At 41.0% G+C, this 22,884-nt stretch overlaps 3 protein-coding genes and 1 long non-coding RNA gene across 4 annotated transcripts in view; 1 reads left to right on the plus strand and 3 right to left on the minus strand.

The window, feature by feature from the left end:
* Nucleotides 1-12,183, minus strand: part of LOC146305814 (protein mono-ADP-ribosyltransferase PARP15-like) — a 39,245-nt gene extending 27,062 nt beyond the window's left edge. Inside the window, exons 1-2 of the mRNA XM_084713136.1 lie at nt 11,399-12,183; nt 11,243-11,310 (exon numbers count right to left, since the gene is read on the minus strand). Coding sequence (XP_084569262.1) covers nt 11,243-11,310; nt 11,399-11,552 — 222 coding nt within the window. The 5' untranslated portion in view covers nt 11,553-12,183. The remainder of the gene's footprint in view (nt 1-11,242; nt 11,311-11,398) is intronic.
* On the minus strand, nt 2,356-9,292 carry LOC146305816 (protein mono-ADP-ribosyltransferase PARP15-like). The gene is made up of 12 exons (XM_084712963.1): nt 8,702-9,292; nt 8,378-8,614; nt 7,039-7,254; nt 6,873-6,927; nt 6,262-6,408; nt 5,201-5,263; nt 4,939-5,115; nt 4,619-4,795; nt 3,908-4,528; nt 3,469-3,605; nt 2,833-3,013; nt 2,356-2,720 (listed from the first exon to the last, which is right to left on the minus strand). Exons 1-12 carry the CDS (start codon nt 9,254-9,256, stop codon nt 2,434-2,436), a joined length of 2,853 nt encoding a protein of 950 aa, XP_084569089.1. The 5' UTR covers nt 9,257-9,292; the 3' UTR covers nt 2,356-2,433.
* LOC146305817 (uncharacterized) lies at nt 5,041-9,418 on the plus strand. Its single transcript, XR_014769150.1, has 3 exons — nt 5,041-5,144; nt 8,364-8,489; nt 9,278-9,418. It is a non-coding gene; the product is annotated as an uncharacterized LOC146305817 (long non-coding RNA).
* A 288-nt stretch (nt 12,184-12,471) lies between the features above and the next one.
* Nucleotides 12,472-22,277, minus strand: LOC146305818 (protein mono-ADP-ribosyltransferase PARP14-like). The gene is made up of 14 exons (XM_084712961.1): nt 21,972-22,277; nt 21,745-21,869; nt 18,306-19,820; nt 17,982-18,218; nt 17,351-17,566; nt 17,201-17,255; nt 16,892-17,038; nt 16,412-16,474; nt 16,148-16,324; nt 15,841-16,023; nt 15,081-15,704; nt 14,185-14,321; nt 13,605-13,785; nt 12,472-13,493 (listed from the first exon to the last, which is right to left on the minus strand). Exons 1-14 carry the CDS (start codon nt 22,141-22,143, stop codon nt 13,207-13,209), a joined length of 4,119 nt encoding a protein of 1,372 aa, XP_084569087.1. The 5' UTR covers nt 22,144-22,277; the 3' UTR covers nt 12,472-13,206.
* Between the last annotated feature and the right edge of the window lie 607 nt (nt 22,278-22,884).

Below are 22,884 nucleotides of genomic sequence, written 5' to 3' on the forward strand. Positions count from 1 at the left end.
TATGTAGCTGGCTGTCCCAACTGCGCCCAGGGGAAGCCATCCAACCGTCCTCCGGCTGGCCATCTACACCCACTGCCCATTCCTCGCTGGCCCTGGTCTCACACCGCCAGGGGCTTTATCACTGGTCTCCCGGACTCTGAGGGTAACACAGTCGTCCTTACTGTGGTGGATCATTTTTCTAAGCCTGTGCATTACATTCCACTGCCTAAACTGCCCACAGCTAAGGAGACTGCTCAGCTCCTGGTACAACATGTTTTTAGGATACATGGCCTGCCTACCTCTGTGGTCCCCTCTGTACTCTCATAGGTGCTACGGTGGACCTGTCCTCAGGCTTCCATCCACAGACCAATGGTCAAACCGAGAGAGCCAATCAGCACCTTGACACCACCCTCTGCTGCACTGTCAAGTCCTTCCCTGGGTGGAGTATGCACACAATTCCCTGCCTGTCTCCTCTACAGGGCTCTCTCCATTTCAAGTCTGTTTTGGGTATCAAGCCCCGTTGTTCCCCTCACAAGAGAAGGAGACACCGGTGCCTCCTGCCCAGGCTTATGTCTGTAGATGTTACCGGACCTGGCAACGAGCTTGTGCCCAACTCCTGCGGTCTTCAGCCCATCAAAAGGATCAGGAAGACTGCCGCTGCTCCACTGCTCCCCAATACCAGATAGGCCAATGAGTCTGGTTGTCATCCAGGAACCTGCCCCTCTGGACTGTCTCCAAAAAGTTGACTCCCAGGTTCGTTGGCCCATTTCCACTGTCAAAAATTGTTAATCCCTTTGCTGTTCATTTACAGTTGCCCCAGACCCTTCGGAGAATCCATCCTACCTTTCATGTTTTGTGTATCAAACCAGTACACACCAGCACACTCACAATGTGATCACAGCAGAGATAGAGGGAGTGTGTGTAAATATGGAAAGTAGTGCCAACATGATCTGAAAACTTTCTTTGAATGTTTCATGCTTCTCTATAACTGGGTGGTGTAACAGTGAAGTGTATGGACTCCCCTACAGGCTGGAGTCTATTAACAATAAGACAGATCTGCATTATACACTTATCTACAACATCTATATCTGTGGAAGCCCATTTCTGCCAATATGATGGTAAAGATCCTGTAAATCATTTTAATGAGAAACTTTGTTATCATAATGTCTTGGAATCTAAAAATAATAATTTAATATTTCCAAATATTGTCTATATTTAGTTATAATATCTAGTTTTTCTCAAAATGACTTGAGGAGAAAAATCCTCACCTTTATTCACCTCAGTCTGTACAATGGTGAAACGGTGTGTGATGGTCATGTTTTTGTATTAAGGCAGCAGGATCATTTACATCGGCAGACAACAAACTGCACACTGACACACCAAGGAGATGAAGAGGAGAGACCTAGTCTGGACTCTTCATCATGACTTACAATAATGCAGCACAGTGACAAACATTTTGTGGAGGAGACCAGCGTCTGTCAGTTTGGTCTTTACAGCAACAGATATTTAATCTTTAGTGTTTAAACCACAGATCTACACAATAACATCAGGATTTATCATCAATAAAGTTTTTATATCGGTTGGTACTTTACACACTCGCTCTCCTCTCTGCAGCTCGACTCACCGCAGTTACAATTGATCAGCATGAATTAATAAAGTATTTAAAAGTACAAAAATCCAGACATAATTAATCGCTGAAGAAATATAATCATTAACTGTCTCAAAAACTAAAAACACTGGGCAATATCTTGTAATTTAAAAAAAACAAAAGTGCAACAGTATCTTTATGCTCTGCAGGTATTCAGGCATTTAGCAGCCTGAAATCTGTCGTGAACCAGTTTTGACTTAAACTGGTAAATAATCCTGAGATAACTATAACTTTAATTAAACTAATACCTGAGAACATCACTATCAAACAATCAAAAACTTATGTTTTATGCTTTACTCTTAAAACCAGGGATGATAATAACAATTTACATTTACTTACTTTCTTGATTATTTTTTAAATCTGTATTTTAAAATCATACAAAAGTATTTTTTATCTCAAGCACTATTAATTTGCTACATTTCAAATCACATTTGTTACAGAGTAAAAACAAACGTCATGTGAAAATAGGGTGACCACAGACTGGGAAAGTGAAGTACAGAATTTACTCAAAATGAGCCAAATATTCTATATATTTTAATTCATCTGACATGATGTGTTCATCCACCTCCCCTGTCCTGAATTTCACCCATTCTCATCTGGTCACCTCACATGAAAAAGTCCTGATAAACGTGTTTAAAATGGAACAAAAGAAAGAAGCCAATCAGCAGCTGCAGCTGCAGGAAGGCAGATCTCCAGAGAGATGCACTCATCTTACACTCTGGAAAAGATATACATGTTCTAAAGATAAATGATAAAAGGTAAAAGGATAAAAGGCTGGCAGTGTGTGAACAGTGCAACATTCATAGTCATTTGAAGGTGATAAGGTAGTCTGGGTACGCTTGGTTATCATGGAACACAACAAACATGCTGGGGTTGTCTGTTTTATCCACCACACTGTCATAGCGGTTGTGGGGCTGCAGGTCACTACGAGGTGGAGGAACCTTCATGCCACTTTGGCCCCGAGTGTAGATGCCAGTCAGGACTCGGGCCACAAACATTAACTGAGTACCATCAGCAGCTGGTTTGGAGTATTTGGGGTGGGCTGAGTAGCTGGCGTTAACAGCAAAGTAGGTTCCATGACCATATGAAGTTGCTGAGAACAAGAGGAAATATGGAATTAACGAAAAAGTTATTTTATCTGAATAACCAGAAAGTTGTGGAGGAAATGGAGGAAGCCACAGTGAACTGGTCCAAAAGATGTTTACCATTCTGTCCAGCAAAGCGCCTGTTGAACCCAGTTTTCATGATGGAGTCGCAGTTGTCCTGGGTCGTCCCGTGGTACAGAAGCTTTTCACCTGCTCCACCCTCCTGTCTGTTCTTATCAGAAATGTGCTTCTTCTGCACTTCATAGGCACGTCGCAGATGAACATTCTGCAAGCGCTCAATCTACCAAGAAATAAACATAAGAAGATAGTGAGCTGCCAAATTTTCTTTGGAAACATGTAAATGTCTTGACTCTCTTCATGTTACATGTTACAGTACACAGATATATTGCAATTATACTACAACCCTAATTCCTAAAAAGTTGAAATGTTGTTTAAAATATAAATATAAGCAGGTCACAAAGATTTCAAATCCTTTTTGACCTATATTTAATTGAAGTACAACAACAAGATATTTAATTTTCAGATTCAAACACACTACACTACACAAGGCATTCCAACTTTTTAGGAATTAGGGCAGATTTAAAATGTAAGGGGTAGCCTGCCATAAAAAAGTTAATTCTTCTAGATTATAGCTATGAAGCCAACACAGATCTAGACTTTAAGGTGCCAAAATCAAATTTTGAGTACTGCATATCTACAGACAATGAAATGTCTTTGTGACTGAAAGCTGCCCACCTTCATTACAGTCTGGAAGACGGTTAGTTTGAAGGCCTCCTCCACTGTCCTGTACTCTGCAGAGGAAGGCTGCAGAACAACCACTTTCAAATCTTCACCGTCAGCCATGTTGTCCCAGTACAGAGGAAGAGTGAAGTCTGAAAAAAGTTGTATGACACAATTAAAAGGAAATATCAGACATTCAGAGCAAATGTGTTTTATTTCCAAAACACTACAAAATGCTGTTATGGGCAATTATTTTACCTTTGTTGTAGGCAAAGATGGAGAGTTTTATTTGGTTGTTTGTGTTATGATCATAGCATAACAACATTTAAGTGATTTAGATTTTTATTATTCTCAAAATATCAGTGTGTCTATTAGACACACTGATATTTTTTGACCAGACTGTCAGTCTGGCTCTTTTTGTAACATCAATGTACATCTAGAAACATCTTCTCACCTGGTAGATTCACAAGTCGTTTCAGCTTTGCTGTCTCTCTAGTCCAGTGATTTCGCCTTGTGGCCTCCAATCTCTGTAGATCCACACTCCACGAGATGCCCTGTGCGTCCACTATCCCTCCAGCTGTATCTTTATTTTCCAGGCTGTGATTGGCTGTTTTGGGAAGTCTCTCCCAGTTGTTGTTATGTCCCAGGATGCACCAAGCCACACGAGTGTACAAATCCTCCTCCTCCCTGGTTCTCATCTGTCTCTTGAGGGAGCCTTGCAGAGAGGCATTAATGAGGTGTATCACCTGGTGGACTCCATCTTTTAACCCACTCACTGTTATGTCGCCCTGCCCAGACTGGTCTATCTCCATGTTCAGGCCCTGGGTCTCCGCCAGCTGGTTCAAATCCTTTATGTCATCTGGCGTGAGGCCTGCCAGCTCCTCCTTTTTGAAGAATTGAGTGGAGCACTGAGCTTGATACAGATCCTTCAGCTTTGTCATGGCTTTGTCAATATTCTTCCTGGAGAGACCCAGGAAGAGGAAGACAGACTGCTGACTTGTGGAGGTGGTACAGGGGATGTTTAGGTGTGGTGCAGGCACTGAAAAAAGGAGTTGTGCATGAAACAACTGAGGCACTGCAAGGCAGGTCAGATAACAATCAGTGAAAATCATATGAGAGAATTTAGTAAGAAAAGAGACGTCTGACAAAGAGATGTTTCTGTCACCTCTGTTGATCACAGCAAACATTTGCATTGCTTCCTCTTTAAATGCCAAGAAGACGTTGATCTTAAAAAGGACAAGACGGATGTTGGTGAGACAGTTAAGAGAAGTGGACGACGTAGCAGCCTTGATCCCTCGGAGGATGGCGCCTGCCACGACACCAGGGTCCAACCCACCAGCTCCTGCACAAACAGTGTGAATTTTTACTAGCAGAATTAAAACTGACACTGATTTGACATACAAATTTGAAAATTAGGTGTGTGTGTGTGTGTGTGTGTGTGTGTGTGTGTGTGTGTTTGTGTGTGTGTGTGTACAAAATACTTACCTGCACAGATGGCTGGAATAGCCACAGACTTGAATCCAGATGTCTCACAAAGTTCAATGATACGAATCACCAGTTGTTCAATGATACCTGTGTCCTTTTTTCCAGACACATGTAAAAGTGCTTTGCAGGGAAACAGTCCAGGCTGGGACACAAAAACGTCTCCTCGCTTCACTTTTGCTACACACCGGACAACAAAGACAACCTAAGTAAGAACCTGTTAAACGTGTTGTTTGTAAATGTCTACAGTGTCCTCTCAGCTCACCTGCTTTAAGTTCAGCCTCCACCTCTGGTCCAGCTACAGTTAAGATGCGTTTGCACACACCAGCTGTGGAATAAAGATTATAGTCACAAGAGAACAAGACTACAAGAGTTTACAGCATTGCTAGCATCTCTGTAACGCTGTAATTAACAGGCTTACAAACCTTTCTGCAAAATTCTGTTCTGAATACAATCACTCACAGTGACAGTAATCTGGATGTAAAATAACATTACACCTCCACAACAAACACCAAGGACCTGATTTACTCAAATAAAGCTAAATGCTAAATTGCATGTGTATTCTAACACTGCACATTTGGTTGGTGTGTGTGTGTGTGTGTGTGTGTGTGTGTGTGTGTGTGTGTGTGTTGCGTGTGGTCAACTAAGAATTGGTGGAAGAGGCAAACAAACATATTGTTAAGCTACAGGGAAAAAAAAGTCACTCAGGACATCACTGTGTCCACCAGGCAGCTGATCAGCACTGTATCTGATCTGACAATGGCCATAAATGCCCTGCAAGAAGAATTTAAGATGTTTGCACAGACAGTGGTGAGGTCTTTCATTCCAAGCCTCCCACCGTGGAACAGCCTGGGACTGGAGAGGGAGGAGAGATATCTGTGCATCTCTGATCAGGATTTTTGGGCAGACCTGAAACATGGCTCAGTGAAGTTCTGGAGTCATGGTCCCCATACACTACATTAACCCCCACAAATCAACATATGAATGACACCGCCTCTCCATCCACTCATCCTACCTAATGGGCAGTTACAAACGTGGGTAACGGGTCGGTTATGGTGCTCAGCTTTGCAGGTGCGGGTTTGCAAAACTGGAAACTGGTCCAGTGCAGATGCAGGCTTTTCACTTTCACTTATATGCAGGGTCAATAGTCTCCATATAAATGTAACACAATCCAGTTTTGATCGATTTTTTTGTCTTTATATCCAATGACAAATATTTTTGTGTTGAGTGAAAAATATGTTTGTGTTGAGTGTTTATATAAATTATGAAATACATTTGTGAATCTTTGTGAATTACACGACCCAACTGATTTCCATGCTCACCCACCACTCTGAAAATTTCTGAAGCCAGTCGTGTTCACCACAGCATCTGTAGTCTCATTAGTGATGTCACCAAACACCAGCTGTAGTTGAACCCCACCTCCCACCGCCATTGTGATGTCATCAAGGTCACTGGTGAGGGATCTGAAGATCGCTAAGAGAAACAACACAACATGTTTCATATTTGTCTGATATTGTACATTTACAAGTCTAATAGTGGGGTGAAGCAGCCAGTTAATTCAAGCTGCACTGCTATGTCCACATGACACGCCTCTTTCTCTAAAATCATCTACCAGACTGTGGGGTTTAATATATTTACTCATCACTCCCCAATATCTCTATGAAAACATATCTCTTTCAGTACATAACTTTATTCTGTACACCACTGTTGCATATACACATACATACATAAACACAGAGCCTAACTGTACTACCCCAAAAACACCAGTAGGTGGCATTAAACTACAAGCATTAAATATATGCCTGTATGTAACAATATCTGCAGGGGGTGATGAGTTCAGAGCCTCAACAATCCAAACTCAATCCAAACTGTAAATCAACAACTTAATGCATTATAGCAGCATTAGTGTTAGGATTGCACCACCACAGCACTCTTACCTTGGTCTCCCTGTTTCATAATTGAGCTGAGGTATGTGTGGACATCATGGTAGCACTGTAAATGAAAATACCAGCATTAAACACTTTATGATCAATTCATCAGTATACCTGCATGAATATATCTTACAGACCAGTTACAACATTTGTTCAAGTGTTACTTTGTCACCTCAGAATCGTCTGGTTTAATGACGATGTGGATGGTGGAGAGAGACCCAGAGGATGCAGACAATCCAAACTGGTGAAAGGTCTCAGTCATCAATTGAATGGCTTCTGTCTTCGGATATTTTAAAACAATTCCAGGTCCGATGACTGGAAAGGCCACTGAGCAGAAGCGCTGCTGTACACAGAGGTCCAAACATCTCTTCAGCCCACTGCCAAGGGCCTGCAAAGCAAAAATCAGGCAGTTCTTTAATGTTTACATCAGCTACTCCTGCATTGCACATGCTAACATTGAACAGAGCTTTAAGAAAACAACGGCAGTATTTCTGATTAAAACCATTTTGACTGGAAAATGCATAAGGTGCTTCTGTCACAGCTGGCTGGTTAGACCCTGATTCTGGTTGATATTACCCGTTGCATAACCTGTACATAATTTTGCACACAGGTTATCAAACTTTACGAACACTTTCTGATTCTGTCTCCTCCACCCACAGTAGTGTTAGCAGGACAGAAGAGCAAGGATGGTGGGAAAGGATGAGGAGAATGGGGAGAATGAGGAGATGTGTCTCCTCACTTAAAAAGCCTTTGTCTTTGTTTCCTCCTGGTAAATCTGCCATCATGCTGCTACTGCTTGCAATGTTCAATTAACTTGTTGGCTGGCCAGTTAGAGGCCTCAGTATGCTTTACACAAATTGTTTGCTGGATCGTTGAGCAATATCTGAAACTGGGGGAGCAGCACCCAACAACTTCTGTTAAGAGCAAACTGTTAAGTAAAAACTCTTTTATAGAATTTGGCCAGGTGTGTGGAGATAAAACAGTAAATTTACACTTCTCTCTTAAGTTTATTTGTCATTCTTCTCACAACGACTTCAGTTTCTTTTTATACATATGAATGAGTGCAGTAACAGGAATGCCTTTAGAGAGAAACTTCAAATGTAGCCATGCAAAAAAGCTACAGACTTGTATCTTTCAAACTTTCAAACCCAACTTTACGATCACGAATGTTATGTTCATTCTGTTTGGTTCCAACCACTGACAGTTTTGGTCAACCAATAGCATTTTGTGAAGAAAGCTGCCAGAAATGGTTGCATTCAAAACCTCAATTGCAATCATCAAGCATTATTATTTGCTATTAACATTGCATTTTCTGTCTTTATGTACAATTACTGTTGCAGTAATTACTGGTATTTAGTAAATGTTAAAACAATATTTCAATTGTTCTGCTATAAAGCCCACTACATTAGTTTAATGTCAGTAACTGGACTTTGACTTTGAACTCATCCTTTGCCTTCACCCAATGTATTTTCTCTCCAACACTTTTGAATCCACCAGATATTTCACTGTACCGTCACACTCTGCCCTCTGACTCCGTCCCATGGCACACATTCAATGAAGAAGACTTTGGAGCAGCCCAGTGATGGAGGTGCATCAACCTGCAGAACATCACCAGGGACGAGGGTATGATTCACTGCCATCGAGTCAAACTTTGACTTGATTGCATTTCCTGCTTTATTCAACAAACATTTGCCAATTTTTGTTGAAGTTAGCTGCTTGTTGAGCATGGGGACCACCAACACATTCACCTGAGGGAACAATATGAAATATTATAAATGTGAGTATTACATTGCTACTGTGCTATTTTATGTAAAGTAGAACAGAATTAGTCAAACCTGCTCATCCTCCAAACAGCCAAGTTTGATCTCCAGGCTCGTCTTGTTGACCACAGTGCTGGAACTTTTTACAGTTTGCTGTTCTGTGATAAGAACCTGACAGAAGTTCTCTACCAGCTCCTTGCCCACTTTACCCTCTGCTCTGAAGTACTGCTGAGCCCCATGTCCATCTAGAACCAAAATGTCTGACATTAGACTGGCTATAGCGGCGTTTAGGTCTGCCTGAACCTCCTTGACCAGACAGCGGGGGCCAGACACAAGCACACAAGGACACGGGAAATGCGAGACTTTTAAGGTCAGCTTTGGCTGCTTCACGGCAATCATTTTCAAGAGTTGATCAAAACAGTCAACCAGCTCAGGATGTGGTAGGTTCAGCACTTCTTGGGTTTCTACTTGGTTCAGCTGGTAGTCATGCAGAACCTCTTTGAGCTTGCTCACGTTTTCACTGTAGCCCACCAGTTCTACCTCGGTGCTTGTGGTTCCACTGGGTCCTGGGATGAAGCTGACATCCACTCTGAGCTCATGACGGTTTGCCTTGCTCTTGGCTTTGATCATGATTTCTTTCACTCTGTCCAGTTCTGGAGGTACAGCTGTAGCTCCCTCCAGCTGCACACTGGCCACAGTCAGGTCTCTCTTCAGTGCTGCCTCGGCCTCATCCAGGGCATCAGAGGACAAACTAGACAGAACCAGGTCTGACCCCAACTCGAGGGAAACAGGATCACTGAGGCTCTGCTGGAAGTGGGTCTGGTACTTGGAGATGGCACCACTGGATGTTATGAAGGTAAGTAAAGCTGTTGGGAGCTTAACTCTCTTTTCCTCCAACTCTGTGATCAGTTTATCAGCCTGTGCAGCTGCTGACTGCACATCTTTGTCTGGGCCCTTTAAAATGAATGAAATAACTTTTATGTTCTCAAAACAGCCAGCACAATAACTTACATTAAAATCAGTGTAAGCTCCTAACATTATCATGTAAGTTCTTGGCAGTTACAGTTTAAGTTCCTCATATGAATCTGGACACATAAAATACTTATGGGCTCCTCCTGATACCTAAATGTAGGTACAGCAGAAACTAACAAGATGACAAGGGGGGTAACAGTTTGGTTTTTAGAGACCAATCATTAACTGTGTAAATTCTGACTTACAGTATATCTTCTTCGTATGAATCCATATATATACAATTCTTACTGGTTCCCACTAGTTCTTAAATATTGTTACACTGGAAGAAAACAAGATGAAAACATAACCACTGGGGATTTAGAGTTTTCCTGACATTTACCGTGTTATTTCGTAAATTAATTGGAAGAATAATGGTGAAAAAAGGGTCCAGAAATGTTTATGAAATTCTACTGGGTAGCCATCTAAACCGGGGGAACTTGTTGGGCATGAGTACTAGTACTTTTTTCAGTTCATCCAGGATGAGTTGTTTATCTAGATTCTCTGCTTGGGTTGTTTTTTTGAGTTTTGGTGGGGAGACATTCCTCAGAAAAGCATCGGCATCGGTAGATATGGTGTCATGATCAAGGGTGTATAGTTTGGACTAATAATGTCTGAATGTTTCATTTATTGCAGTGTGATCTTGTGAGATGTTTCTGGAGACATCCTCTACTAATGTGATGTTGTATTTGCCGATTTGTTGTCTCAATCAATTAGCCAAAATTTTAACAGTTTTATTACAAATTTTGTTGATGCAGTCTAAGAAAATTGTATTTTAGGTTTTTTATTAAGAAGTTCATGAGGATTGAAATGGCTCGCTGAAACAGAAGAGCAATCAAGATCTGAGTTTAAATCACTATGAGAATAATATGGGACAGAAGGTAAGGGAGTCGATCTGATTGGTTGAAGTTAGGGGTGTAATGATTCACTCATGCATCGGACTATAATGTGTAAGACATGAGTGCATCGGTTCATACAGTCTGTATCATAAAAAAGCTGAACACGAATCGGAAACAAATCGATGCAGCACTAGCGTATCGATACATCTCATTAGGATGCACATACGTTTAATTTTTGGCATCAGTGAGCTGCCACTGTTAACTTTCCTCCGTCTTGTCTCTGCCTGCACCGCTCTCGCTGAATGCCTGCTGCCGTGCTCACAAAAACAAGCGCTCCCCCCACCCTCTCCTGTGTCTCCTCTTTCATTTATGCAAAACGTGTCTGACAGTGGAGTACAGAGGCACGAGTCTGACCCACAGAGACGTCATGTCCCTGTGAGAGCAGGTGACACTTCTCTGTTCTGCCACACTAAAGAGCAATCCACAAAACAGCAACAGAGAAACTGTCAGTCTCTTCCAGAAAACTCAAAAAATCCAGTCTGTTACTTCCCCTCAAGAAATCCCCATACAAAAAACACTTCCTTTTCCACAGTAGTTTAGTTCAATTCAGTTCTGAACTTCTGTAACCTCCCATGGTAGCACTAGCTGATCGCTACAACATGTTGACTCTGTTCAGAAAACCCTCCAAAATGATCAGTCCAGATCATTTTGACTTTACCACAGTCATGAAAGTGTCAGCCAAAGTTTCTAAATGTCAGTATTTTCTTACCTGTGACTGACTGGTGGAGGGCTGATCAGGGTTCTGCGTTGAAGTCGTTGGACTCACAGATTCCTGGTCTGTACAAAACAAAAAATCATACATTTAAATTATAACTGAAAAGTATATTCTGCCTATGAGTTATTTTAAGCCAATGGGATTCCTTACCTTTTTCCCCCTGCTTTTTCCAGATTTCATAGGTTTTGCCTCCATTTTTTTCAGTCAGTCCACAGTCCACTCCACCAGAATCTCCTTTTTCCTGTAAGCATGTCTTGATTTTCTCTTTGGCTTCAAAGAACAATGGATTTTGGTAATCATCCATTTCAAAAACAAATCAGAATTTACAGGAAATCTTTAAACAAACAGTGCTCTCAGTGTGCCTCACTGCCTCTAATGAACCACTGAAGTGCTGTTAGTTTCACTTTTAGTAACTGAAAATGTACTTCCTCATTAATAGTACTTTGTTACTTTGCTTAAAGGGGCATTAGGCACATTTTCTGTTTAAAACGTATTTTAATCACTTTTTAATAGCAATGAGTGAAGAGGCTGCTACATGAGCTGAAAAATGAGACAGCCCCCACCCCCTGCCTCTATCAGCCTGTAGCCAGCTATATTGTGAAGTGCCTCAGGTAATATCCTCTGAATCTCATCTAGCCAAGTAGGAATTGGACTGATGTCAGGAGAGAAATAGAGTAAATACTAGGGTGCTTTGCACTGTTTTGAATCTCCAGAACAACACAGACGTGGCTTCTTTCTGTTGGACGGGTAAGATAACTGTAGTGTCCCACCCCGTAGTCATAGACAGGAAGTAAACAGAAATCAGCTGTTTCCAATCTAGCCTCCCTTAGTCTTAGTCAGCCAGGTGAGCGCTGCCTCGCTGCTTCCTGACTTTGTTACTGCTGTTGAAGGGTGAACGTCAGACTAAGGTATGCTTTTTACCTGGTTTCTGTGTAGATGTGCATTTGTACCGCATACATGTAGTCCAACAAGTGTGGCATGCTGTTGTGCCCAGATGATCACATGTAACTTTCAGCTTAAAGGTACACCCTTTTTATATACCAAGTGTAATCCTTTGTAACCCAAGAAGTGATGTGTGAATCTACTGAGTGTATATTATCTGGGTGAAACTCCCTGAGTGGCGTTGCTGGGTTCATGTAGTCTGGGGTTTGGGTCGGACGCGCCTCCCCCCAGTCACATACCATTGTGTTTGTACATAATTTGATATTCATTGTGACGCCATCGGTGGTTTGACAACTTTTATTAATGCTCAGACTTTTTTGCTCATGATTCCAAACAAACTCAACCCCTGCCATAATTCATCACCGAAGAAATATAATGATTAACTGTCTCAAAAATCAGAAACAGTAGACTCTACCTAGTAAACTAAAAAACAAAAGAGCAACGGTAAAACATCCTCATTCATTGCAGGTATTCAGACACTTAGCAGCCTGAAATCTGTCTGGAACCAGTTTTAACTTAAACTGGAGAATAATCCTGACATCTTTCACTTAAATATTAAACATTTAAAATTCACACATATTTATGTTGGAGTGTCACCCTCAATCATGCTGTTTAATACTATAACAATAACTTTAAGTAAACTAATAGCTGAGAACATCACTATCAAACAGTCAAAAGCTAATCTTTTTGCTTTACTTGTAAAACCAGGGATGGAAATACAAATGATATTTACTCTCGAGTATTTTTTAAATCAGTATGACTCTCGAATATTCTATATATTTTAATCCACCTGACATGAAAAAGTCCTGATAAACATGTGAGAATGGACCAAAAGAAAGAAGCCAAATCAGCAGCTGTGGCACAGAAGAAGCAGCTGCGGCTGCAGGAGGGCAGATCTCCAGAGAGGTGCACTCATCTTACACTCTGGAAAAGATATGCATGTTCTAAATATAAACATTCATTTGCTATGTGTCAGGTGGGAGGCTGGCAGTGTGTGAACAGTGCAACATTCATAGTCATTTGAAGGTGATAAGGTAGTCTGGGTACGCTTGGTTATCATGGAACACAACAAACATGCTGGGGTTGTTTGTTTTATCCACCACACTGTCATAGCGGTCGTGGGGCTGCAGGTCACTACGAGGTGGAGGAACCTTCATGTCATTTTGACCCTGAGTGTAGATGCCAGTCAGGACTCGGGCCACAAACATTAACTGAGTACCATCAGCAGCTGGTCTGGAATAGGTGGCTTGGGCTGAGTAGCTGGCGTTAACGGCAAAGTAGGTGCCATGACCATATGCAGTTGCTGAGAACAAGAGGAAATATGGAATTAACAACAAGTTATTTTATCTGAATAACCAGAAAGTTGTGGAGGAAATGGAGGAAGCCACAGTAAACTGGTCCAAAAGATGTTTACCATTCTGTCCAGCAAAGCGCCTGTTGAACCCAGTTTTCATGATGGCGTCGCAGTTGTCCTGGGTCGTCCCGTGGTACAGAAGCTTTTCACCTGCTCCACCCTCCTGTCTGTTCTTATCAGAAATGTGCTTCTTCTGCACTTCATAGGCACGTCGCAGATGAACATTCTGCAAGCGCTCAATCTACCAAGAAATAGACAAAACAAAACCAAGTAAATAGTGAGCTGCCAAATTTGCCTTTGAAGCATGTAAATATTTTTCCTGTCTCTCAACAAAACATTCTCATATGGTCAAGATGCTGGAATATTCTGTTAATATCTAAAATGTTCTCTTTGTAATGTTGAAATGTGAATGTTCCCTAAAATCATTATAGTAAACTTTTAGCGACAGCACTTTATAAGCAAACTTTTTTATGAACGTCCCCAGTGTCCTATAAAGGTTCAGGACGTTCTTCACCTTTAGGGATCTTTTAGGGAACACTACTCCCAGAACATCCCTTCCTATGTGGGAAACTGTCATGGATCTAAACTAGAAGGTGCCATAATATAATTTAAGTACTACACATGACTGAAAGCTGCCCACCTTCATGACAGTTTTGGAGACAGTTCTCTTGAATGCTTCTTTCACTGTCCGGAACTCTGCAGAGGAAGGCTGCAGTATAACCTTCTTCAAATTTTCACCCGCAGCCATGTTGTCCCAGTACAGAGGGAGAGTGAAGTCTGAAGATGGAGAACAAAAAGAATAGAAAAATTCTGAGTTAATGTGTTTTGTTCCAAAATAATTGTATACCATTGAAAAGCAGTTTCTTTTTGCGGACACTGCACACATATAAGTGTGTATTTTATAATACACTAGTATCAGATTGGCACTTGATATTGGCCAATAGAGAAAGTTCAGGTATCGGAATCTGTATCAGGAAGGAAAAATGGTACTGGAGCCTTCGAGCATTTACTTTGTGAGGCAACTGGATTTGTGAGATCATAAGATCAAGCAAGAATCCATCTTGCCAGGCCTCAATGTACACGTTTGTGTCTGCACCAAAAGTGGTGTAGCCAATCAGTGTCCTAGGAGGGACTACTGGCAGCTATGGACATAGGTTTAGGTGTAACAGCAGCGAGAAGCATCCATGGAAGCAACTCGTCTCATACAAAGAATAGTGGCTCCTGAAGAGGTTAGCGTAGATACTGTGATAGCATCACTTATATCAAAACTGAAGAGTATTTCTTCATTGACAAAAGAGCAATTGGTGGAAGTTAGCCCATGACAGATGTGATAGACAGATGGTTCATTCAATCACCTGCCAAGTGTTTTTTGAGAGTGCTTGCCCTTTTCTAAACAGTCTCTAAGAACAACTTCCCAGATGGTTCTGTATAACAAACCACCCAGTGTGTCAGGGTATTCAAGTGTATGCTGGCTCACTAATTTGGCAACCGGTCGTCAAAACCTTAAGAACCCAAGGCCTGCAATCATTTTCTCACCTGTCAGATTAACAAGATGCTTCAGCTTCGCTGTCTGTCCAGTTACTTGACTCATGGCCTCCAATCTCTGTAAATCCACACTCCACGAGATGCCCTGTGCGTCCACTATCCCTCCTGCTATATCTTTATTTTCAAGGCTGTGATTGGCTGTTTTGGGAAGTCTCTCCCAGTTGCCGTTATGTCCCAGGATGCACCAAGCCACACGAGTGTACAAATCCTCCTCCTCCCTGACTCTCACCACTCTCCTGAGGGAGCCGTGAAGAGAGGCATTAATCAGGTGCATCACCTGGTTAACTCCATCTTTTAACCCACTCACTGTTAAGCCGCCCTGCCTGGACTGGTCGATCTGCATGTACAGGCCGTGGGTCTCCACCAGCTGCTTCAAATCCTCAATGTCGTCCTGGTTGAGGCTTGCCAGCTCCTCCTTTGTGAAGGATTTGGTGGAGCACTGAGTTTGATACAGATCCTTCAGTTTTTTTATGGCCTCTTCAACATCCGTTCTGCAGAGACCCAGGAACAGGAAGATGGATTGTTGACTTGTGGAGGTGATATCAAGGGTGCTTAGGTCTGCGGTCACAGATGAAAGGGGCTGTTGTTGTACAGGATACGGGTGAGGAACTGCCACTGCAAGATAGTTAAAAAGATGACAATCAGTGAAAATTCTCAATGAATTAACAGAATTATGATTGAAAAAAGAGACAGACTTTTAAGCAACAACAAAAGGGGAAGATGGTGAAATGATTGTGAAAACTGCTGTCACCTCTGTTGATGACACCAGTGGAAAATGTGCGCATTGCCTCCTCTTTAAATGCCAAGAAGACATTGATCTTAATCAGAACGAGGTGGATCTCAGTGAGATAGTGAAGAGAAGTTGACGACGTTGCAGCCTTGACCCCTCGGAGGATGGCACCTGCCACGACACCAGGGTCCAACCCACCAACTCCTGCACAGACAGTTTGAATTTTTACTGGCAGAAGCAAAACTGACACTGAATTGAAAAACAAAATTGACATTAAGTTACTGTGTGTTTTTTATTGACCACCTAGAAAGTCTTTCAAAGTACTTACCAGCACAGATAGCAGGAATGGCAACAGAGTTGAATCTATATGTCTCACACATTTTAATAATGTCACGCGCCAGTTGTTCAGTGACACCTGCATCCCTTTCTCCACACACATGAAAAATGGCTTCACAGGGGAACAATCCAGGCTGGGATACAAAAATGTCTCCTCGGTTCACTTTTGCTACATGTAACACAACAAAGACAACATTAGTAAGAGGCTGTTAAGAGCATCTTGCTTAAAAGTGTCTAGTGTGTCCTCTTTCCTCACCTTCTTTGAGTTCAGCCTCCACCTCTGGTCCTGCTATGGTTAGTATGTCTTTGCACACACCATCTGCACAGTAAAGGGTATATTTATAATAGACTACAACCGTCTACAGCCCTATGCTACCAGCTCTGAGGCTACATGCTAACATGCTCAGAGCTACAATGCAAGCAGCCTCTTCAGCAGGTAATGTTTACCTTGTTTATCATGTTCTTAATTTAGCATATTAGCATGCTAACATATTCAGCACTAAAGATGAAATATAACTGAAATTAGTGAAAATTATTGCAAAAGAATGTAAGAAGTTCCAAACAAACAGGGTGCAGCTTAACACCAGAGCCACTAACCACTAACTGCTATAAATTGTAGTTGCCATTAGCTAGTTAGCTAAACTACCTTACAACTGCTAGCACAGGAGCTTTGGTCTTTGGTCAACATGGTCTTCTGCTGATTAGGAAATATTCAGCTAGAGCAGCTCTCACCCACCGTACTGAAAATTTGTGAAGTCGGTCGTGTTCACCACAGCATCCGTAGTCTCATTAGTGATGTCACCAAACACCAGCTGTAGTTTAACCCCATTTCCCACTGTCATTGTGATGTCATCAAGGTCACTGGCAAGGGATCTGAAGATTGCTAGGAGGAACAACACCGCAACTTGTTTCATATTTGTCCGTTATTTGATCTGATAATTGAGAATGTCAATGGAATTACTTGAATAATTTTTTTTAAAAAGTGCAAATGCTGTATTTGTAATTAACAGTTACTCAAGGTAGGCTGAGTACATGTCTAGTTTACCTTGGCCTCCCTGGTTCATACTTGAGCTGAGTTGCTTGTGGACGTCATGGTAGCACTGCCAATAAAAACAGCAGCATTTAATACACTCTCATCCATAAATACTGCATGCATGCATCTTACAAACTAATTATAACAAGTGTTGTTGGTCACCTCTTCAGAATCAGGATAGTCTGGTTTAATGATGATGTGGATGGTGGAGAGAGACCCTGAGGATCCAAACTGGCGAATGTTCTCAGTCAGCACTTGAATGGCTTCTCTCAGCGGGTATTTTAAAATAATTCCGGGTCCAATGACTGGAAAGGCCACTGAACCAAATTGCTGTTGTACACAGAGGTCCAAACATCTCTTCAGGCCACTGCCAAGTGCCTATAAAACAACAATCAGATATTTCTATAATGTTTTCAAAAGTTACAGCTATGACCACTTTTGCCTTTAGACATGGTCGGGCAACACTTTGTATAAATATAAACTGTTTCTGTCAAACAGTACCTTTTTTTCTGTCTTAAAATTCTGCTTGAAGAAAGCTACAAGAAATGGTTGTATATTCAAATCCTCAATTGCAATCATCAAGATTTGTACATCACTGATTTGTTTGCCATTAGCATATTTTCTGTCTGGTCTGACGTCTGCTGTAGACTTCTCAGCTGACTCAAACAGTTAAGGTATTAGCATTAGCTTACATTAGCTAGATATACTTGTGAAATCTGCCAGCAAGAATTCATATTTTAGCAGACAATGTCCTTGAGCACTTTGCAGTCCACCAAGGTGAATTTCACTTTACCTGCACACTCTGCCCTCTGACTCCGTCCCATGGCACGCACTCAATGAAGAAGACCTTGGAGCAGCCCAATGATGGAGGCGCATCAACCTGCAGAACATCACCAGGGGCGAGGGTACGATTTGCTGCCATCGAGTCAAACTTTGACTTGATTGCATTCCCTGCTTTATTCAATAGACTTTGACCAATCATCGTAGAAGTTAGCTGCTTGTTGAGCATGGGGACCACCAACACATTCACCTGAGGGAACAATGTTAAATAATGTTAGTGTGAGTATTATATTGCTGCTGTGCTACTGTATGTAAAGAAGAAAAGAAATTATTGAACCTGCTCATTTTCCAAACTGCCAAGCTTGATCTCCAGACTCGTCTTGTTGATTTTAATGCTCTGAGGAGTGGTGGTGGGCCTTCTGGGAGTGGGGATCCTCTGGATGCTCATGCTTTGTAATGTATGCACATTTGGGGTGCATACAGCTTGCTGTTCCTTAATAAGGACCTGACAAGAACTCTCCACCAGTTCCTTGCCCATTTTACCCTCTGCTCTGAAGTACTGCTGAGCCCCAGGTCCATCTAGAACCAAAGTCTCTGATGTCAGACCGGCTAGAGCTGCATTTAAGTCTGCCTGAACCTCCTTGACCAGACAGCGGGGGCCAGACATAAGCACACAAGGATATGGGAAATTTGAGGCTTTTAAGGTCACCTTGGTCTGCTTCATGCCAATCATTTTTAAGATTTGATCAAAACAATCAACCAGCTCAGGATGCGGTAGGTTCAGCACTTCTTGGGTCCCGACTTGGTTCATCTGGTAGTCATGGAGGATCTCTTTGAGCTTGTTCACATTTTCGCTGTAGCCCACCAGTTGTACATTGGTGTTTGTGGTTCCACTGTGTCCTGGGATGAAGCTGAAGTCCACTCTGAGTTCTTGGCAGTTTGCCTCATTCTTGGCTTTGATCATGATTTCTTTTACTCTGTTGAGATCTGGAGGTATGGCTGCACTGCCCTGTAGCTGCACAGTGGCCACAGTCAGGTCTCTCTGCAGTGCCGCCTCGGCCTCATCCAGGGCATCAGAGGACAAACTAGATAGAACCAGGTCTGACCCCACCTCGAGGGAAACGGGATTTCTGAGGCTCTGCTGGAAGCGAGTCTGGTATTTGGAGATGGCACCACTTGATCTTATGAAGTCAAGTAAAGCTGTAGAAAGATTAGCTCTCTTTTCCTTCACCTTTTTGATCAGTTCATTGAGTTTTGTAGTTCCTAACTGCACCTCCTTGTCCAGTCCCTCCAAGATGACCATGGTGGTGGCCTTGTTGATTTTAACCTCCGGGCAATGTGCACGCATTTCTCGATCAAACTCTTCTTCCACCAGTTTGAACTGCTTCTCCACAACTGGTAATTCTTTCCTGGTTGGCACACTCTTCTCCAGGATTGCAATCTTCTCCTTCACAGCCTCAGTCTCTCCCACAACCACGGCGTAACCACTCTCTCGGTAAACTTGGATATCATCAGTCACAAAGGAGCGGTCCTGCAGCAGGAGTTTGACTTGTTTTGGCTCAAGAACATGATAGCAGAGGTACCTCTCAGTGAGACTAATGAAGACCTGATCCACCTGTATCTCCCATTCCTCTGCAGCAGCACCACCAAAAGCTCCTCCAGGCCCCTTCTCAATATCCCCCCACACCACTGCCTCCTCTTCATCTAGATTGAAATCCACTTTGCAGCCGATAGATGAGAGTTGTTTTTTTAAAACTTTGAATGCTTTAGGGTTGTCTGTCAGGTATTTCAGGAGGAAAATGTCGATGCGGAAAGTCTTCTCAAGACATTTGGTGTTTGCTTTTGTAAAAACCTAAAGAAGGAAATTTCAAACAAATTAATGAATATATTTCACTCTAAGTCCAAGAAGAATACGCAAAAACTAGTAAGTGTTGCTGTAAAAAGTAATGTGTCTAGTAATCATTTACAAATAATGGTGTTCATGTTAGCTATTAATTTTTGCATTAATTAATAATTTGTAAATATGCTACTCACATTAGTTAATACAGTAATAAGTCTTAACCAACAGTTAGTTAGCTATTAATAGTTAATTAATACAATAATATGCATTAAGTAACTGCAACCAAATGTTTCTTAACATTCATTAATCTTAAAAACTAACCCAAAACCACCTAAAATAACTTACTCCAAATTAATAAGGAATAGCTCCTCAACCATAAACCTTATATGCATACTTTCACTTTTGATAAGGAATGGATCTTCCCCTTTTGTTATGGAATAGGAATCCATTGCATTTAAACCTATTTTTATAATCATTCCAGAGTCAAACAAAGATGCAATCAAGTAAAAAAAAAAAAAAAAAGAATACTTTATCCTCATGTCATTAAAGAAATCAGAATTTCAAATAACAGCATTATACTGCTGTTATTAATTGCGCAATTGAATTTCTTTTGTTGCTCCTAGGCTACAACTGTTACTGCAAAGCTGATGAAAATACACTAAAATACAGTATTTATGATACAATTTATAAAGATATTCTCAGGTGCTCACAGGTTTTTGGCCATGTTTATGTTGGCTGTTGTTGGGAGTTTTACTTCAAAACGCTATTTATTTTCATAGAGCCAAGTTGCACATAACATAAACCGCCTAAAAACACTGACATGTTAATAGGCACTAATTTATTAATAAGTACTAAGAATATTGAAGAGTTCCATGCTGCACAGGCATGTAAATGGAGAATTCAAGGGCCTAAATGACTGACAAGGGGATCAAAAAGACTGAAAAAAGGCTTCCACTGGGCTTGAATTAGTGTAGCACCAGAATTCAGCCACTAGATGGAGACAGAGGTCGTATTATTCCATGAAAGACAAACTCATAAAACAACAAAACTAAGACATGATTTTTGGTTATAGCTGTATGACACGAGGTTTATATGCGCTCTGCTTTGTTTGCTTGTTGTTCACTGAGGTTTTGTCAGAGAGCTGTGAGTCATTCACGGTGGAGTTTGAGCTTTTATGTGACGGTTCATTTGTTTGTAGTCGGTGTAGTGTGTAGTTGCATCAGTGCTTAAATAACTATATTGGCTTCCTGTATGTCAGAGGATAAATTTTAAAATCCCAATAATAGTTTTTAACTGACTAACATAACTTTGCCTGGAAAATGTAAACATAGCAGGCATCAATAATAACTTGATGGTCTTGTTTCCTTATGTAGGTCATGTGGAGGCACTGGTATTAAAGTGAAACTGTTTCATAACCAGTTAACAAAACTCCTTCTATTACTAATTTATGAATATATAAGAATTCTAAAAATGCATTACTTAACCATAATTAATGGCGTTAGAATTAAAAGTGAAAACATTCTTACTGTATAAACTTACATTATGTTATATAAATATTTATAATATTAGTACTTTATATTAAGGTATGCATAAATTAACACCTTAGTTAACATGAATGTGAAAGATTATGAGACACATTAGTTCATGTTTACTACTGCATTTACTAATGTTTATTTATGCCCCCTTACTGTAAAGGGTAACAGAACACTAGTAATAATTAATAATTAGTGTTCTATAATAATTAATCATCTAGAATTTATCAAGACATAAAAAAAACTTTTGGGTTTTCTCAACAGACAGCACTATGACAGACATGTTGATTCTGCTCATAAATTCCTGCCAAACTGGTCAGTCCAGATCATTTGGCTCTGACGTTTGTGTTTACCATAATAATGAAAGTGTCAACCAAGGTTTCTAAATGTCAGTATTTTCTCACCTGTGATTGGCTGGTGGAGGGCTGATCAGGGTTCTGTGGTGAATTGGTTCGACTCACACTGAGACGTAGTTCTCCGGAAGGAAGTGTGATGTTGTGAAACTTCCGCTGCAAAACCCTTTCCTGGTCTGTGGGGGAAAAAAACAAGTCCAAACAACGTCCTACATTTGAACTAAAACTGCAAAGTATATTCTGCCTGTAACTGATTTTAAGATAATATGATTCCTTACCTTCTTTTTCCTTGAAACAGATTTTATAGGATCCGTCTCCAACCTTTTCAATCATTCCACAGTCTCCTCCTCCAGAGTCTCGTCTTTTCTGAAAGTGTCTCCTGGTCTTCTCCTTCTCTTTGTCTGTCAGATCTTTGGCTTCAAAGTATAACGGATACTGGTATTCATCCATTTTAAAAACAAAAACAAATCTGAACTTGCAGAAAAACTTTCAGTAAGTATGGTAGTGCTCAGTGCCTCTGTGCCTCTCTCGTGAACAGAGTGCTCTCAAGTATTTTGATTTGGTTTCACTTTCACTTACTGTAAGCACTGTGCTTTATCTGAACTACCTTGTGAAATGCAAATAGAAACGCCCAGTTACATAAAGGGTTTGCTTTTATTTTCAATGGGGCATTTCCCAGGTTAGTCATGCAGGTACATTGATCAGGTAATATTGATAATCACGCTTGTTTACAGTATATAATGCTGATAGTCACTCCAGCAGTTATGATGGTGAAACCATTTCACAGATTCTGATTTCAGATGATAAAACTAAATCCAACAAGGGAAGAAAGCAATATCACAAAGGACTTAATAATGTAAAACAATCATTTGGCAGTGGTTTAGTCAGTTTCAAGAAAACAGTTCAGGAGAGCATTTAGACCGAAACAAAACAGTAAAATTAAAACAGTGAAAAGAGCTGAAAAACTCCATATAGCTGCAGAGTTAGGTGATATCTCGTGTGTTTATCACTGCAAGCCACTATTTTCATATTAAATGTAGTCACTGGATTCAGTGTTATATTTAAAAAAAAGTTGCAGCTTGAACTTTACGAGATTTTCATTAATTTTTATTAAGTTTCATTGTTTCTACTTGAGTCAAATACTATTCTTCTGTCCATATTTCGTACAAGACTATATTTATTCTTTAACAG

The sequence above is a fragment of the Lutjanus erythropterus genome, chromosome 23 (assembly GCF_056507025.1).
Source record: "Lutjanus erythropterus isolate fLutEry1 chromosome 23, fLutEry1.hap2, whole genome shotgun sequence".
Taxonomy (NCBI): domain Eukaryota; kingdom Metazoa; phylum Chordata; class Actinopteri; order Lutjaniformes; family Lutjanidae; genus Lutjanus; species Lutjanus erythropterus.

Excerpts from the sequence above, each read along its gene's own strand:
- LOC146305816 (XM_084712963.1), bottom strand. The coding sequence starts at position 9,256 with ATGATCAAAGCCAAGAGCAAGGCAAACCGTCATGAGCTCAGAGTGGAT. Across the intron at positions 6,928-7,038 it reads TTAAACCAGACGATTCTGAG|TGCTACCATGATGTCCACAC; the intron begins GTGACAAAGTAA and ends TTTCATTTACAG. Across the intron at positions 4,529-4,618 it reads GTTTGCTGTGATCAACAGAG|TGCCTCAGTTGTTTCATGCA; the intron begins GTGACAGAAACA and ends CCTGCCTTGCAG.
- LOC146305818 (XM_084712961.1), bottom strand. The coding sequence starts at position 22,143 with ATGGATGAATACCAGTATCCGTTATACTTTGAAGCCAAAGATCTGACA. Across the intron at positions 19,821-21,744 it reads CCTCCACCAGCCAATCACAG|GTTTTTACAAAAGCAAACAC; the intron begins GTGAGAAAATAC and ends TTCCTTCTTTAG. Across the intron at positions 13,786-14,184 it reads TCTCCAAAACTGTCATGAAG|ATTGAGCGCTTGCAGAATGT; the intron begins GTGGGCAGCTTT and ends ATTTCTTGGTAG.